The sequence below is a fragment of the Formica exsecta genome, unplaced genomic scaffold, assembly GCF_003651465.1.
Source record: "Formica exsecta isolate Colony F162 unplaced genomic scaffold, ASM365146v1 scaffold62, whole genome shotgun sequence".
In the NCBI taxonomy this organism is placed as follows: domain Eukaryota; kingdom Metazoa; phylum Arthropoda; class Insecta; order Hymenoptera; family Formicidae; genus Formica; species Formica exsecta.
In genome coordinates this window covers 480,603-500,495 of record NW_021853381.1, presented here as the reverse complement: position 1 = coordinate 500,495, position 19,893 = coordinate 480,603, and the positions used below count along the sequence as shown (strand labels likewise).

The 19,893-nt window shown below is 38.3% G+C and overlaps 1 protein-coding gene across 5 annotated transcripts in view; it reads right to left on the bottom strand.

Moving 5' to 3' along the window:
• Positions 1-980: 980 nt before the first annotated feature.
• Positions 981-19,893, bottom strand: part of LOC115242733 — a 238,973-nt gene continuing 220,060 nt past the window's right edge. For 4 of the 5 annotated variants that reach the window (XM_029819250.1, XM_029819249.1, XM_029819251.1 and 1 more), the window contains 4 exons: positions 10,226-10,293; positions 9,517-9,777; positions 7,577-7,807; positions 982-1,298 (listed from right to left, as the gene is read on the bottom strand). In XM_029819250.1, the coding sequence (XP_029675110.1) occupies positions 1,054-1,298; positions 7,577-7,807; positions 9,517-9,777; positions 10,226-10,293 (805 nt within the window). In that variant the 3' untranslated portion in view covers positions 982-1,053. Of the gene's footprint in view, positions 1,299-7,576; positions 7,808-9,516; positions 9,778-10,225; positions 10,294-19,893 lie in introns of all 5 variants that reach the window. The other variant, XM_029819253.1, reaches the window with a different exon arrangement.

Below are 19,893 nucleotides of genomic sequence, written 5' to 3'. Positions count from 1 at the left end.
ATTCCTGCAATTTTCATCATCTCCAACGTTGCAAATTCGGACGACTGTTAAATTCGAATGTAATTACGTGTCAAGAAATAGCCGCGGCTTTATTCTTATAGCTCTGTGTAACTCCTAACGCAGTTATTTCAAACTCGAAATGCATAATATAACTGTAAGCTCGTTCCCGGACTCTTTAAGTTCACGGGGCCCTCGAGCAGATAATCCAGCATAAGTAAACTTTGACCTCTCTTTCCTTCCACGTTGTAAACTTGACCATCCTGGTACCACCCTCAAAATGGAAACGAAGTAAGAAATTTATCTTCGCTCGGCAAACAACGGATGTTTGGACACGCTTCACAGCTTTGCGGAATGGACGAAAGAGAAAGAGAAAGAGAGAGGAAAGAAAAAAAAAAGAAAGAAAAAACCAAATCGGCCTTGGCGCGTTTTCTGGGCCGATTCTTCCGTGTTCGCCGCAGACGAGTAGTAAACACTTTAACGCCGTTCCCGCGAACGTGTCCGGCAAACACACGTTCCAATAAGCACTTTTATCCCAGCTTTTAACGATGAATCGTATTCTCGGCGGCAGTGGGGCGCGAATAATCCGGGCCCTCTCGTACATGTACACGAACGATTAAAAGCGATACGTCACTTCGCGCGAACTCGCCCGCACGAATGCTTTAATGAGAGAGTACCTGGGTATGGACCTATATTGACATTCTCTCCAGTATATATATCGAGGAAAGATAGAATACCGCACACGGACCAGAGTAGAGGTTCTCGATGTTCATACAAATTTATTTACGATTTTACAAAAAAAAAAAGCTCACAATTATTATATTATTATATTAAACTACGAAATTATCCCTGATATCAAATATATTTTCTTTTCTTGCTTTTCGAATAATATTGACGTTTGAACAGTATTTTCTTTTTAAATCGTAGAAAGAGAGAAAAAGGAAAGGATAAAGTTTACCCGAGATATTTTCCGCAATTTTTATTTCTGGTAACATTAAATTATTATCTTATATTACTCTATTTTCTCCCCTGTATATAGAGATAATATGGATAGACTTACCAATCTCGCGTCGCCTTCGCGACGAATTGCCTTTGGTTCTCCTTATCGATTGGCGTGGAATAATGATGACGATGATCATCAATGGGGACAACCGAATGGCAAACAAGGCGGGTCTCGTTTCGGTCGAGGATCGTGAGGTTGTAAGGCGACGCCATGAGACGGGACGCCATTCGATCCAAAGCCACCCACGATTTACCGGCGACCACCCAGGACGGAAACCCGCAATACTGCGGTGGCTTTTCTGTAACGTGAAAAGATGGCCCTGGTGAAAGTGGGATCTCTGTTTGTCGTCGAAGAGGTTTTTCTCTCCGCGAGACAAATTTGCGATATTTTCCTCGGTTAAAATACCGAATCGAAATTATTTGTGAACTGTGAATATTCGAGGTATTCTTGTCGATATATATATATATTTGTCCTCATTTCGTCAGCTACGTAGATTAAAATTTCAAAGCGCAAAAACAATTACAGTTTAACGGGACAGAGAGAGAGAGAATTGGTCGAGTGATGTAATTTAAGCAGAATTCTAGGAATTTTTCCTCTCTCTCCCTCTCTCTTTCATTGGTGTTCGCAATTATTGAAAATATTTTGGCATTTTCAAAGCGCCGAAACACGACAATACAAAATTGCAAAGTTGATTATCGCCGCAACGCCAACAGTTTAATTCCTGCAATTTTCATCATCTCCAACGTTGCAAATTCGGACGACTGTTAAATTCGAATGTAATTACGTGTCAAGAAATAGCCGCGGCTTTATTCTTATAGCTCTGTGTAACTCCTAACGCAGTTATTTCAAACTCGAAATGCATAATATAACTGTAAGCTCGTTCCCGGACTCTTTAAGTTCACGGGGCCCTCGAGCAGATAATCCAGCATAAGTAAACTTTGACCTCTCTTTCCTTCCACGTTGTAAACTTCGTTTCCCGGCATGCTAGCTGTTTCTTAGTACATTATCAGGTTCTTACACGTTCCCGTCAAAGAATTACGGAGAGAAAATAAAAATCGAACGGCATTCGACGATCTTTATCATCTCAAATTCTACGCTAATTACGATACGCTTTCAATGGCATTATATTCATAACTAGCGCAATAATTACATGCGAGTAATACATCATACGTAAATGTGATGTATATTAACCAACTCATTAGCTTCATTAACACACGCGCGCACACAAACGCACAAGTTATGCATTAAAACGCATAATACACTGCATTGTTGCGATAATAATCCGGTATTGTTCTCGACGTTATTGATTGAAATATTAAAAGTACATCGTGTTTACACGTAAGGTAAAAAAAAAATCGTCAAAATTATATCGATTACATTGAAAAATAAAATGAAAATTGTACAAATTAGAAACTTGCACATTGCTTCCTCATCATTTTATTTCGCTCACAAAGCTTAGCAAAGCCCCCTTAAAGCAAACGGGTTTTTCAATTTTGGCGTCCTCATAGAAGAAGATATCTCAAAATTTGCGAAAGTTACAGCGTGTACAGTTTCTCAAAAATTCAAAATTTTATAAAAAATAAATCCTTTCACCTCATCAAATTCAATACCAACCATCCTTTAATGATACTCCATTCATTTAAAAAAAATTTAACCCGATATCTCCAAATTTGCGAAAATTAGAGCGTGTACAAATATTTCTCAAAAAATTCAAAATTTTATAAAAAATGAACCCTTTCACCGATTCTCACCAAATTCAATACTAAGCATCCTTTAATGATACTCTACTTATTTTTAAAAATTTAGCCCGATATCAAAAACTGTACAATGTACATTCCGTACATAAATACGTACATACACACATATATACAAACATTTTTTAAAAATATGATTTTTTGATTTGGAACATTCTAAACACATTAGAAATATGGAAAAAAATTTTGTCACGAAAACAAAGCTTCCTCAACATATATTATATTACGGAAATCAGATAGAGTGTAGAAGACATTTGGTATATGTGTTGAATTGAAGCAAATAATTTGTTATAAACGCGCGTCGACTCTGTCGCCAGTGAACAGTTATCTTGATGTCAATGGTCGGCTGCTCACGGCTATCAATCACCGTGCACCGTGAATTAATGGACCGTTAAAAATGTACGAGCGACGAAGTATGCTGCGTGCACGTCGCATACACCGCATCCAGTCTGCGTGCAACTAAAAGCTAATCGATAATTCAATCGAGTGTGTGCGTGCCCCGTAACATTATAGTTTGCCGAAATTGCTACTTATCGTGTACGTCGTCGTCGATGATAAGAGAATAGCATAACGATGGCGATAAAGAAACGGCCGGGATTTTAATTGTTTCATTATGCGACTCGCTCGCGCTCCTCGTAATATAATTATTTTATGCGTAATTTTCTTGGGATGTATATATGTAGAGAAATCGCACTGATTTGATTCGATTAAAATTTCTTTCTAGAAAAAAAAAATTTCATATTTATAATATAATTATTCGTCATTGATAGCAAAATAATTTTTGCACTATTGTTTCTTGCAAATTTATACTTTTTACATTTTTGCACGAAATAGCAATAGCGAAGAAAATCATTTTAAAATGCTCGATTTAATCGTCGATTTTTCTTTGATAGACAAATTATTAAAAATATGCCAATAGTTTCAAATTGTGTAAAAAAAAGATCTTTTTTAATACCTTACTAGAATTTTGCATCGTCGGAGCACGTAGCATGCAACAAAATGCGTATTAAAACGAGTCACGCTTGCGGCGAAATAGAAGAGGAAATGTATGCTTTGTTCAAAGTAAATTACACCCATCCCCTTATATTTTTCCTTAGTCAGACCGTATGTAATGCCGTTACGTTACCTCGAAAAGATTGTAATTCCGCAGTATGTCAGCAGCGGTTATTTGAAAACTGCAACCTCAATCTCTAGCGGAAATAGCGAAAATAATATCTCGTAGAGAAAATGTTGCTACAGCAACGATCAAAATAATTGCCACTGTACATCGTTACATAAAAAAAAGGAAGAAAATACTTTGCGACTCTCTCTCTCACATCGTTTGGATTTAATATGATCCTTCATATCATATACAATTTTTTAATTATGTTTTATTATACAAAGAAATTATTTAAAACATAAAAATGAAAATATCTTATAAACAACGTTAACTCTGATAAAAAAATTTCTGGAAAATAATATAAAATTAAATAATATTGACGTAAGTCAGGAATTTATAATATAAGAACGTTTCAAAAAATTTAGTATTTATTTTACAATTGTATATATATATTTGCTATTTGTAGTTTTGTATATGCATTTACTGTGCAATGATAATCTCGGTTTTTCGCATAACGGTATTTCTTTTGCTACTATGCAAATTTGTTCTGGCTCCCTGCTTCTTATTCTATACAATATTTCTCGAGATGCTTAATGCATGGCAGATTTTTAAAGCAACGTAAGTACAAGTTGTAATTTAAAACTAACGTTCTCTAATAATTTCCTCTTAGCGGAACAGATTAAAACGTGTTTTGATAAATTATCACTGAATAATATTTTATTCAAAATTGCGGTCAGTATCATGTCACGTTTCCATACAATTTTTAAGAACCGATTATACAAATGTAGAAAAACAGTGCGAGAAAGAATAAAGACACACGTGAATATATTTATATATCGGCTAGATAGAATTTATTGCGCGTTGGCTGGAACGCGAGTAACGTTCTCTTCATCCATGGGCGAGCACTTTGGTGCGGGAAGCTCGGCGTAGTTCGAGATCCCGAGGTTAATCTGCCTCCTGGAAAGTTTAAATGGAAACGAGGAATCGGGGTAGGGGGTTAACGAAACATTCGCGATGCCGTGCCAAGGGCGTCGCTGAAAAATTTTTAAGCTACTTAACGCTCGAGTTGAATTCGCTCGAATAGCATAGTCGCGATATTTCGAAATCTATAAAGCATTGTAATTCCTCGATAACGCGGATTCATCGACACGCGATCAGGCATGTGCGATAAATGGCAATAACAATGATATTAATGCAATGAAATAATCCCGTAGAATTCGAGACTTATTTCAATTTAATTTTCGCATGAATTTCCGTTTCGAGCGAAAATCAAAAGCGGACAGACACTTGAAAAGCTATTCGATTACGGCTCCAAAATAAAAGGTCCTTTCTCAAAATGAACGTGACACGGTTATATCGATCCTTTCAGTGCGCACGTTTGACTGGTGATCAAACCGGCACGCCCGTCTGTTGCCCTCAATTTGGTTAACCATGAATCCTGCTACAAGATCATCCCAATCCGGCAAGGCTATGTGTAGCTATGTGATACCGTGGAATACCCTAAGTACCTCGCGTTGACCACCAGCCGGGGGGTTATGATAGTATGCCGGACAAGAATCCGATCTGGTGTCCGCAGGCACTCTCATAGTTTACGTGCTCTCGTTCTCAGGGAGCCGACCCCTCGACATGTACGGCAGCTTCGAGTTATACGCGCCAATCCGCCACCTCTCGCTATCGATTAACGAGGCCGTTCCCGCAGAATTTCGATCGTTAATTCGATTTTTCGTATCGCGTTAGACACCAAAACAACGAGCAAATATTACACGACATTCCGATATTTTAGCGGCAGACTGAAAAATTTTTCAATTTTTTCAATTATTCTACCTTGGAATTCTCCGAAGACCTAAATCCTCTTACGCGAATATAAAATATCAATATGTATACATCTCATTAAAATAATGTATGCTTTTATAATAAATCGCAAAATATATGTTTCGTTAAAAAAATGTACCAGCTTTTTAAAGAAGCTTTAAAGAAGAGAGGACTTACTTTGTGTCATCTTGAATGTCCTGGCAGCCTCGGTGACGCTAATCAATCCATTGCAAGCGGCGTCCGAGCTTTGCGCGAGATTCCACGTGTTGTTCGATGGATTTGTGTAAATAAAGCATCTGTAGCTCTCCTCGTCGCTTGTTTTACGATCGTTACGATCGCTGTTCAAACGCGCGACCATGTAATTCGTGCTGCCCTCCCTCCAATGAGCCAGGCACTCCAATTCTACATCTGGAAAAACAAACCGTTGCAACTGCAAATTGGCATGTATCCAATAATAACCATTATCTTTTTTTTTTTTTTTATTTCATCAAAATCAATATTTCTCGAGATGCTTAATGCATGGCAGATTTTTAAAGCAACGTAAGTACAAGTTGTAATTTAAAACTAACGTTCTCTAATAATTTCCTCTTAGCGGAACAGATTAAAACGTGTTTTGATAAATTATCACTGAATAATATTTTATTCAAAATTGCGGTCAGTATCATGTCACGTTTCCATACAATTTTTAAGAACCGATTATACAAATGTAGAAAAACAGTGCGAGAAAGAATAAAGACACACGTGAATATATTTATATATCGGCTAGATAGAATTTATTGCGCGTTGGCTGGAACGCGAGTAACGTTCTCTTCATCCATGGGCGAGCACTTTGGTGCGGGAAGCTCGGCGTAGTTCGAGATCCCGAGGTTAATCTGCCTCCTGGAAAGTTTAAATGGAAACGAGGAATCGGGGTAGGGGGTTAACGAAACATTCGCGATGCCGTGCCAAGGGCGTCGCTGAAAAATTTTTAAGCTACTTAACGCTCGAGTTGAATTCGCTCGAGTAGCATAGTCGCGATATTTCGAAATCTATAAAGCATTGTAATTCCTCGATAACGCGGATTCATCGACACGCGATCAGGCATGTGCGATAAATGGCAATAACAATGATATTAATGCAATGAAATAATCCCGTAGAATTCGAGACTTATTTCAATTTAATTTTCGCATGAATTTCCGTTTCGAGCGAAAATCAAAAGCGGACAGACACTTGAAAAGCTATTCGATTACGGCTCCAAAATAAAAGGTCCTTTCTCAAAATGAACGTGACACGGTTATATCGATCCTTTCAGTGCGCACGTTTGACTGGTGATCAAACCGGCACGCCCGTCTGTTGCCCTCAATTTGGTTAACCATGAATCCTGCTACAAGATCATCCCAATCCGGCAAGGCTATGTGTAGCTATGTGATACCGTGGAATACCCTAAGTACCTCGCGTTGACCACCAGCCGGGGGGTTATGATAGTATGCCGGACAAGAATCCGATCTGGTGTCCGCAGGCACTCTCATAGTTTACGTGCTCTCGTTCTCAGGGAGCCGACCCCTCGACATGTACGGCAGCTTCGAGTTATACGCGCCAATCCGCCACCTCTCGCTATCGATTAACGAGGCCGTTCCCGCAGAATTTCAATCGTTAATTCGATTTTTCGTATCGCGTTAGACACCAAAACAACGAGCAAATATTACACGACATTCCGATATTTTAGCGGCAGACTGAAAAATTTTTCAATTTTTTCAATTATTCTACCTTGGAATTCTCCGAAGACCTAAATCCTCTTACGCGAATATAAAATATCAATATGTATACATCTCATTAAAATAATGTATGCTTTTATAATAAATCGCAAAATATATGTTTCGTTAAAAAAATGTACCAGCTTTTTAAAGAAGCTTTAAAGAAGAGAGGACTTACTTTGTGTCATCTTGAATGTCCTGGCAGCCTCGGTGACGCTAATCAATCCATTGCAAGCGGCGTCCGAGCTTTGCGCGAGATTCCACGTGTTGTTCGATGGATTTGTGTAAATAAAGCATCTGTAGCTCTCCTCGTCGCTTGTTTTACGATCGTTACGATCGCTGTTCAAACGCGCGACCATGTAATTCGTGCTGCCCTCCCTCCAATGAGCCAGGCACTCCAATTCTACATCTGGAAAAACAAACCGTTGCAACTGCAAATTGGCATGTATCCAATAATAACCATTATCTTTTTTTTTTTTTTTTATTTCATCAAAATACACACGGCCGCTGTTGAGACATATGCATGTAATATACATTTACAAAATGGGAAAGCGTAAATTGTAATATGTTAAAGTACCAGCTGACGTTTACATATAGCGATGAGAGAGTATATCGTCGAGGCGAATGAAATTTCGGCCGTGATTCTGTCTATACGAGCCTATTAGTAATCGAATCGTAAATAGAGGTTTACTACCATTTTGTCCCCGGATAAAGCTATCTGCAGAAGTTATAAACGAGGGTAAGCGATATATGAACATTCATGAAAACGCATTATGCCGAGCGTCGGCGTGTATGTACGACGCGCGGGATCCGCGAGTGCGTGAACGCGCCCCTGTATTCATTTATTCGCGCCCGTGTATTCATTTATTCGCACCCGCGTATCGAGATGGACGATCAGGGCGCGGGCCGATGATAATTGCGCAAAATCGTTTGGACAAGCCCAGCAACAAATGGTAATTGACAAGGCCATTAATCATTCATTCCGCAGCCGCGAGCTTTATTGACCGTTACAGGCCTTGCGCGTCGTGTTAATTAATGTCAAGCCGGATGTTAACGTCACCGCGGAAGCGCCGCGACGTCATAATTCCTTTTTACGCACCGAAACACGCGCCGCATCGCGCGCGTTTTAACGACAATGATGACGCCGACACGCTTATGAGGGGACACTTATATCGCGGGCGATTCGATCATACGCTGATTTTCGCGTTCCCGATAACCGGAATTACTCGCCGATATTTTTCAATCGGGCTTATCTTTCCGGGAAAATTTTTATTGCATTATTTCTTTCGACAAATTCATTTTGCAATAGAGAAAAAGTCGATATACAAAATTAATATCGATTTAAATATTCAAATCTCGTCAAACGCGGAAATGGAAGGAAATTTAACAACAATAAAGTTACGAATTGAAACTTTACATCCATGGCATACACACTCCGCAATTTGCATCGATATGTCGAGATACTCATCGGCGAGCGCTTTATAATCGTAGATTGCAACGAATTAATTATGGGCCAATAACAAAATGTTACTAGGCACTGATTGGACTGCCATGTTGCATAATTCATAATTGTTTGGGTATTCATTTGATAAATTGCGAGCGTATGTAAACAGATGTAAGCACAATTGCCGCGTAAATGGATATTATACAATGCATGTTGGTGTAACAATATCATTTTACGCAGTGTTTATTGTACGGCACCTATCTATTGTATGATATTTATTGTATGTTGTATTAAAAAAAAACCTAGTAAAAAAAAAAGAAAAATGTACTTTAAAAAGAATTGTACAAATTAATTACAATAATAATCAAATTTTATAATAGTCAGATTATTTATATTATGCTGAAAAAATATAAGAGAGAAAACATCTGTTTGCTCGCTTCCTACATTCATGACTTTTCTTTTTAAACTGTATATATAGAGAAATATATATTTATATATTTATATTTAAGCCATAAATTTGGATATTTTTATTAAAAAAGATGGTGAGAGAAGAGCGTTTTCGAAAGCTCAGATGATCCGCGTTCGAGCGGACACTATCGCTGATATCTGACTCGTGTAAAATGAGTTTGTCACATGTCAGCACGGTAATAATGACACGGGGGTAGAATACTGACCCACGCTTTCAGACGAATGAACGTTGGCGCACGCTTGATAGCGCAGAAGCAGACGCGAGTCCTGCGTGCACGCTTCCGCCCGTGACCGCGGCGAGTTGCACTCGCCCTCACCCTGGCTGTATGTGAATTCCAAGGGACCCTTAATGGGACAGGGCAGCGGCGCTGCATTGGAGCGAAACAGAGAGACCAGAGTGGCATCGCTGGTCAACATGCTGCATTGGGTCAGCAGACTCGGTTCCGGTGAATCGCTCGTGCAATAAGCTAATAAAAGCAGCGAAATGTAATGTTGCGATACTCATCCACATATTCCTTATAAATATGATATAATGAAGATGATAAGAATATTTATTAAAGTTATAATGTAAATGTAAGAGAGTAAGATTATCGAGATGAAACAGAGACAAACGATGGTGAAAAGAAAAAAGTAAAAAGAAATAAGAATGAGAGATAAAAATTCTCTTACACTGTTCTAAAAATTAAATTTTTCTTAAAAGCAATTAGAAATATAACTGACAATGAGCAAGAAGAGACAAGATAAGTAAAGAAAAGTGAAGATGAGATAAAATAATGTACGATGATATTTTACAGAACGCGCAAAAAATGATAAAGACATTTAATGAATACATTTTTACGAAACTCCAGATTGAGAGAAGCTACATATACTTTAAATATATAAACACACAGATTTCAAGATGTAACTATATCTTACTTTCTTTGTATTGCAGCACGTTGGCATGTTGTGCATGCATCACAATACACCGATAACACCTGTACTTCCTGAAACAAAACAAAAAAAAAATTGTGAATATTATATGTTACTCTCAACGTACATAATTTGTGTTGTTTAAAAATTTATAGATTGTTACATAAACCCATAATTCTTCTTTTTATTTTACTTTTGCACAAATCTTTTATCGTTCACTCAAAATGTTTCGTTCTCGATATGTCATAAACTTTATCTATTCACGTCATTCATATGTCAAAAAAGAAGGAATAATGAAATCTGCGATATATCGCTACATGACTTTGCCATCCTCTTATATTAAATAAATCTGTCTGTCGGCAACGTCTTCTGGGAGAACTTTTACTTTCCGATATGATAACATACGAAATATATGAATAAACTATAAAAAAAATATATTTTTTAAAATAATTTTCACACACACACACACACACACACACACACATATATATATATATATATAGTTTAACCGAAAGAAAATTATCATCCTGATAAAAATCACCGCAAATCGTCGATCAGCTATCAAATAACGTTTATATTTTACGACTCCGTTTAATATTAATAAAATCCTTGTCATAGAATTATAAAAAAGAAACCATATTTTATTAAACGTAATTACTTTGAAAATTTGTTTCGAACACGGATTGCAAACACACAAGGATTGTTCGCCTGCTGTAGTTCCTCACCGCGGACTCCATTTACGTTGATTTTCACTCTGAAAAAAGCTATAAACCATCTCGGGGGTTGTCTATTTGAATATCGCATAAATTTACAAACCAAATACCGAAGTAATTTCTGTCGCGCGGCGACGACACCCGCGGATTTCGCCATCGCGACGATTTTGCCGATTATCGTCCTTTTCCAAATGCAGCCGCTAAAGCGGATTAATATCGTTACAACTGGAGCTTTCGCGGTGTACATAGCAGCAGATGCAACCGACGGTGGAGCGGCGATAGTAGCCGGAAACTATATCGGACTGACAGTCGGGAACAAAGGTAAACTTCGACTTAAGCCACCGAGTGGGGAAGGAAAGGGACGGAAAGAGGAATGGAAAGAGGGGTGAGGCGGGAAACAGCGGAGAAGCTGCGGGAGAAGGTAAGTTGCAGACCTGAGCTAAGTAAGCAAGGTGCCAACTAGTAAGGACACAAGACAAGCTCCGAAAGTTTTAAGTAGCTACGCGATACTACTCGTTGGACTCCTCTCTATCTCTTACTCCCTTCCTTCCCTCCTTCCTCTCTCTCTCTCTTTCTTTTATCTATCCTACTGACGTCATCATTGCACCATGTTTGTCTTTTCGCTCATCTACAGATGCACGTAACGCATCTGCCAGCATCACGTCTCGCCTCCAGTGTCATCAATCTTCGGTGAAGATCTAGTTTGTTTCATGACACATCGATTCATCAATAGAGAAAAATCGATTTCCAACTAAAATTTCAATCTGCCGGATTGCGGATAACTAATATGTTGTCGACGCAATCTCCATCGTAGCGAAAATGCGTAAATACTTAATCGCGCCAGCTCGCGTGGATCCGAAAGTTGCAAAGTGTGCTAGCATGTCGACGCGAGCACGCGTTTTCCAAAATGATTTGGATCGAATATTGACTCCCTCGCGATCATATTCCACAGTATATAGTTTATGGTAGATATATGACAAAAATCTGAAAACGTAGCCGATTAAAGACAAAACATTTTTGTCCGCAAAACGCTTTTGTCGATAAAGATCTTCTTGCCCGAATCGTTACTTTATAAATTCTCAAGAATTTATTCTTTTTGACGACTTTCGCGAATTTTTCTTGAGCAATGATTGACTTTCGTGTTTCCCGTAATTATAAATTTCTTTTCCCGCTTTAAAAGCGCGTATAATACATCGTCGCTGCTTTCTTTCCAAATATTCAAACGCGCTCAAAAGTTGTTCCATTTAAGTTTCTCTCTTTGATGAGTTATTTTTACAGCTGCGATCTCTTATCTTCATTTTTGATATACGTAGCTATGAAGATTTGTTCTATTTTTAAGCCTTCGTAATTTTCGATGCTTAAAATTATATTCTTAATTTCACAATTTTAATTTAATACTCAAGATATACGTTAAATATTAAATATTAAAAATTTCTCACCAGTAACGGACTCCCTTCAAAACATCGCGTACAAGACATGTGTTAATGACGAGAGATTTGTGTATCGTATGCTCGTCATAAGCCATCTTGATTTATCCGCTCGATCAGTCATGACGCATATTTACTTAACCGAATGGTTTTATGTTAAGTCAAGTATTTGCATTTTAACGAGAGAGCCGCTGTTAAAGTCACCCTTCGTCGATCCTCAACAATTCTGATGCTTCATCGCTCGATGAACTTTGCACTAATAACGTGAGACGAGACGAGACGAGACGAAACGAGACGAGACGGTGATCGTTTCTCATTCTTCCCGTCATTCCTGCGTCGCCTCACAAAGTCTATGTCTCTGAAGACATGTCTGTATAAATTCATCATGGTCTTTTCATTGCGTATGAGTTATTAATGACCACAAATTATTAACGCGAGAACTATTTAAACAGCGGAATCCAAATGTGTTATCGATCAAATGCATATGCAATCGCGCGGATCGCATGATTCGCAAATAAGAGAATTTCGGTCAAAGCTTAATAATTCGTCCAATTCCACTATTATCTTGCGTCGCGTATTGTGATAAAATATATTCTGATATACATATTAATTTTTAAACGCGGGTAATTTTTTTTTTTTTATATTTTAACGTTCCCACATCTCTCCGTAATCCGCTTGTCGAATCGTGTTTCATTTATATTTTATTTAATCCATTCGTTACACCTTGCATCTGGTGACGAATATTTCATTGAGAATGCAAATTCGTAATCTTCTGTTTTCATACGTTGACATGTTGTATAAATATCGATACAGTATAACACACGTTCTGTTTGGTTTCGCTTACATCGGATTATTGCGAACCGCTGATATTACAGGATAATAACTATAATCTTTTTTACCTCGTTATTTCGCGAAGATAAAAATTCGGCGAAGATAAAGTTACGGAAATGCGTAAAATTTCTCCAATGAAAACGAAAGAGAGATATCGGATAAGAGAATGACAAATGCGATTCGAAAAAAAAACAACAACAAAAAGAAAACGAAGAAGGAGAAACGGAGTATCTTATAATGCATCGTAATTACACACAAAAAAAAGAACGCAATAAAGACATAGCGAGGCGTTTCATCAAAGGGACGGTATCGAGATCCAAATTGCCGATCACAGGGCAATGATACTGTTTGCATTGTCTAATAGCTGGATAGCGTGCGCGAAGGGCGCGAGCTACCCCACACAGTTTTACCCTTTCGCGCCCTCCCTCTCTCTCTCTCTCTCTCTCTCTGACACCACCGTCTCTCGCTCGCCTAAACCCCGTTTCCCAGGACATGGTTTATTGATTTCTCTAGTGCGTAAATACATGGCACATACGGTACACTCTCCGCTAACGACGCCCATGAGAGAGCGTCGCGACGCGGGCGGATCGTGCGGTCGAAAGTGACGTTTTCATAAATTATCGTTCGGTCGCGAGGTCCTCTCTCCTCCCCCTCCCTCTACCCCTTCCTCACTCCCTCCTCTTCTTCACCCGGCGAGTGTGCGGCCAACTTTTTGACCGCGCTGTTACGATCATTATACGCAAATTGTCCGCAGAAGCGGAAAACCAAACCGCAAACGAACCCTGGGACCACGGGCGAGAATTTGTTTGCGAACGGACGAAAATCAATGCGCAATTTTGAAAATTAGGTGTTCAACGTCGAGCGAAATTAAAGGCCTTCAAATTCGCCTCGATTCGCGTCGATCTCCTCTATTTGTAATTACGAATTATGTAAATATAAATCGAGATTATAAATTCAATATAAATTATATTTCGTACTTTTACATTCTTTTCTTTTTATTGGCGATCATGCACTGAGAGAAAAACTAATTACTATATCTTTGTATTTCTTTAGTTGAAATATTTAAGTCAAACATACGTCATGTTAGATTTAATATGTCGTATTTGACTTAAATATTTATATATTTCAATTTAAAAAATACAAAGAAGTAGTAATTAGTTGGACGAATTTAGTCAAATTAACGAGTTTTTTTTCTCAGTGTAACGATGCGATCTCCTTTTTAGCTCTTGCGAATATACGACTCGCGAAACTAGAAATGGTTTCGCACTATTTTATGAAATTATGTTTATCTCGTATGCGCGTGTTCGATACTTAAAACGAGGTAAAAGTTAGTAACACGAGGACAATAGGAATGTAGAGTAGAACGACTGGACTTGTATACATAGTACATAAACACTAAGGAGATTCTTCCTAAAACACGCTATACACAACGGCGAAAATGAACCGCGCGCGAGAAACAAAAGCAATCTGTTCATACATTATCGTCTCGCGGTATCTGCAATGAGATCTTTTAAATGGGTTACACCGGCCTTAACTGTGGGGTACCGTGTAATTTTCACGCAATACGTTATCTAGCGATTATACAATACCTCTCATCCCCCCTTGCGCTAGTAATTCTCATCGTCGCGTACGCCTCCGCGATGACTACGGTTCGATGAACGTGATTAAATCTGCTTATTGTAAACATAATTTCATCACATTTACTTACATTATGTATTATATAATTAAACTATCCCTTCCTCTCTACAAATTCAATTTTCGAGACATAATTAAAGAGTTAAATTAAATTTAAATTACGATCGTATCATGCTTATTTTTTTTTTAAATGCTTGATTTGTTAGAGATTAATATTTTCTTTAAAGTCTAAAAATACACAAGGGAATCGTCGCTCGCGCAATTTAACATTGGCAGGTATTAGTGTGTTGAAGGTAACGCGAGCGATTCCGCGCTTCAACAAATCTTTCGCGAATAGTCGTATTTCTGTCAGATCCAACGAGCACGTTCACACGCGAAAACAACATTGTTTTCAACAATCACCCGCGCGCTGGTGTACGCAAATTTATTGTGGAAGGCGGATTACGAACATCGACGAGGTGACCTGGTTTACTACACATCGCGTCACATACCACTTAAATACCTATACATGCATACAGAAAACACACACATACACACGCGCGCATTCTGTTCGGGGTAGAACCAAAGCCTATGAGCTTAAACTTAGGTACCAACCAATCACGACCGCCGAACTGACATAAAGCCAAGGCTTTGAGCTCGAATTAAATTTTAAGCGAGAACGCAGCATCAAGCGTTACCGTGTCGAGTTATCTATACTGATACCATAAAACAACGCAACTTTGCGAAAATAAATACACATGCTACCGAAGAGGAAATTGTCGAGTTACATAGAACATTCACACACAGTAGATTTTTCACTAAGATTATGAATAATCATGTTATATAATAATAAGAAAATTTATCTCTCAAAAATTATTAATGGTAAAAGCGCGGTATAATTATATATATTTATTTAATATAATTAAATATATTATATATAATAATATATTTTTTCTTGTATTTCATCCATTATATTAAAAAATATATAATTATTGTCTAGTAAAAAATATATGTAATATCATACGTCATGTATCGATAATAAGATGGCATTTATGATAAAAACAATCGGCCAAATTTTACGGGGCAGCATTAAGCTTGACTCTTCTCGTCGCTATTGAAGCGCGAACTTGCGCGAAGAAATAATGAAGTAACAAAATCGCGAATCTACGACTTGCACGGGGCTACGACTTCGTCGCGCCGTTTCCTGCCGAGAAGAGCGGAAACTTTTTCAGGAGAGCTTACGACATTACGACGAAAAAGTTTCGGCATCTACGAGGAGTTTCTCTGAGACAGAATGTGGATCACGTCGATCAAAAAGGCACACAATGAAGGATACTCTCGGCACGAACGTACGGCGAAAAATCGCTTTCGGAAATTGGCGCACTTATTTCCGGAAAAACAGAATTTATTCCGGTATTTTACTATAATATCCCCGTGATCATTTCACGAAAGTTCACGCGATATGTAGGGGATGAGGATACGCGAATTTCAAAATTTTACCGCCGTTTAAACAGTCTAACCCGACTGATAAAATTCGAGAATTGTAATAGCAATTTAACATGGCTGATAAAACATTACTTTGTAGCCTGCAGCATTACAAAAATGTTTAAATATGCATGTCGCTAACTCAGTTAAAATTAAGTGTGCTACGCGAACGTAATGAAAATCGTGAGCGATTGTATCTCGCGCGCATTGTATAATTTTTTTTTGTAAAATTTTTATTTAATGAAAGAGACTTCGTGGCTGATCCGGTAATCATAATGATGCGGAGATTTTTGTTTAGAAAAAGATTATAGAGCGCGTGACTTTTGTGTAAACGCACCTGAGTTTGAAATCACGTGCATGTTGTTGAGCTCTCTCTCTCTCTCTCTTTCTCGAAAGTTCCCTTAGCGACAAAACAAAATTCGCGTTTTCAGTCCCATATATTATCTGGCGTGTTTGCTAAAATGTGAATTTTTATTCCTGCCCGGACGGGATTAAAAAAGGAGTTTGTCCCCGCTTTCTTGTTTCCGCCGTAAATTATGTAATTGTATACCTCGACGTTTCCGCGTCTGCGAGTCGCAATTTTTTGATGCAGGAAGGAACTATAACTTTTTAAAACAGGTAGAAACGATTACGCGAGCAATACATTCTTGCGCGAACCGTGTGACCGCCATTTATTAAAATGCTGCCGGACAAATCCGGCATTCATATAACTCTCGGGCGCTCTCGCGTTTTTCGCTAAAACATAAATTTTCCGCATAGTATAGACTCGTTTTTACGCCGAACAAATGAAAGCCCCGCCGAACATAAAGAACGACTGGTTTGTCAGCCGATCCCACTGGCCGACATTCTCTCGTCCTTTTGTAATATAGGTAATTTAGAAAGGAATATTTTTGGAAGGATCAAAACCACACACGGAGTTTGACACTTCGTTACCCATTAACAGGTACACGTGCTTCTACTCGTGTTAAATGTCAATGCAAATTTATATCGCTTCATTTTCGTAGAGGATGACTCTATAAATTTATAGATAAAAAAATAGTTTCGTATTTCTATCATCTCCTTTTGTCAATTTGAAAAAAGCAGAAAGAGATATCTATCATTAAACACAACACAATTTTTTTGATTTTACCAAAATGATAATTCTTATAAGGGTTTAATTTATATTTTGTTTTTCTCTTTGATTATTATAATATCGTTTACGTGATATAGATAATTTATAGATAAATATGAATATTGCTAAATATTAAAATTAAATAAATCACGTGGTACAAATTAAAAAACCATTTAAACCGCGACGGTTTTAATTCTCTCAACAGAAAAAACCGCATCTGAAAATACCGACGACACGTAGTCTGGATCGATCGTCGTTGACCAAATGCCCAGCGACCTGGTTCGGCAAGATCTCACTAAATCATGAGCAGCATCGGACACGAAATCGAATGTCGCTACGCGAGTTTGCGGCGGCCGCATTTCCGGTGTGTGTCCGCACCCCCCACAGTTCGGATAAAATGGAGCGGCCAGGAAAAAAAATATATAGAGAGAAAGAGAAGAACATGGAGAGATAGAAAAAGAGCAAGAGCGAGAGAGAAAGAGAGAGAGAGAAAGAGCGAGAGGGACAAAGAGAGGGGTAGGTTTGGTATCACGGTTGTGTCGTGCGGGCACAATTTGGAAACCCGATATCTCAGCCGCGGATGCGCGGTTGTAACGTCGAAAACCTATTACGTTACAAAGCCGCGTCGTATGCGAAACCGAAATAATTCGGGCGCGAGTCAATGCCGGTTGACTGTATTTTCGCGCACCGCTCGCCGACTACCGATTTCGAGTACCCGATCGATCGATTGATGAAATTCCCCTATTGATATTTCGCAGACGAAGAGTTGCGACGGATGTGTAGTGGTTTTCGCCAGAAACTTCTATTGTCTACTGTAACGTTTTGTAACGTCTATTGATCGTGATTCGATCGGTTCTTTCTTTTTTTTTCTTTTGTCACACACACACTTTCATTTGTGTATATTTATCCTTATTTTAGATTTACTAAAAATATGAACGGTTAGTTCATTAAAGACAGAAATATTAACCCACAAACGTCGATACCGAATCAATTAATCATCGTATTGAGAATATATTGATTATCAAAAATACAGACTTTGTTAATACTATTTCTCTGCACTGTCGTTTATCATTCAATGACTTCTTTTTATGGAAAAGTTTATATAATGTATAAAGGATATTTTATGTAATAAACGCTATTCTTATACTTTTTATTAATCTAGTGTAGATTCGATATTCGGTCAAATATTAAAAATGTATCTGCTTTTCACATCTTCTATTTCTGCTTAATTTTGACAAGCGGAAAATATCACCCGGGGGTTGGAGAGTTAATTAGAAAATGATTCGTTGAGACTCAGCAGAGAGAGATGAGCGAATGGCGTAATGTCGAATAACACGGTTAGTTTCTTCAACGAAACAGATACACACAATTCTCATTTCCTTTTCACATTTTGATAAACAAACCATAAAAAATATCAGTCAATTATACACGTATAACTCGGAAAAAAATACTGTCCTCTCGTTTATATTATTTATCTTGCTACATTTTCAGGAAGTATTTTTTCGCGTCAATTAATGTTTGTTGTAACATTGTGCAGTTTACTATTTGGATAAATATTTATTTTTTTTTACACATTCGCTACCGTAGTTCTTCATGATACTTTGCAGGGAACACAAAAGCGCGTGCACGGCATGCGCGCGAGATGAAAAGGAAAGAGAAAAAGACCGGAAATTCGAGGATGTTACACACCGGCCGCAAGTATCGGCGTAACGTCGAAAACCTATCATGTTACAAAGGCACCGGCGTACGTGAAATCGAAATAATTCACATAGTTTTGTTTTGGCGAGTACGCAAATATGCAATACGGCTCTCTCCCCCCGATCCGACGTTTCCATACGACCGCGAAAGGGGAGAGATATGGGGGGAGCGATACGGGGTGATGGAGAGAGAGAAATTTGTTATCTCGAAGCAACCTTCGCGAAAACAATAGCGAATCGAATTTTGAAATACGAGAGATGTAGATACAAATTACCGCGCGGTACCTTTATAGCAGGATTCTTAAAACGGAAAGTACTTGTGCTACTTGTAAAATAAACGGCTTAAATGTAACAAACATGTACAAACGTAACAGCAAAAGATTCGTAGAGAGAGAAAGAGAGAGAGAGAGAAATAACACGATAATAAAAACAAAAGAGATTTGCAACGATAAACAGCTGCATTTCCAGTAGAAAAACGCGTTTTACGCAGTAAAATAGCTCTCACCAGTGGCGTGAACATTACATAAATAATCCCGCGTATCGCATTACGCATTATATGCAAATCCGAAAACGCGGACTCTTCTTCGGCGAGTTGTTACCAGTCGTTATAAAGTTTGCAGCTAGAAAAAGGAACCTATTAACGAGGTCGAGCTGCGCGCGCTCTCCCGATGGGATCATAATTAAAAAGCTTCCGCTTCCCCAACCGTCCCGCCACTTCGTTCGAGGACTAATTTCGCCACGAGTTTTATTATATCCTTTCCCTCCCTCTCTCTCTCTCTGTATCTATTTCACTCTT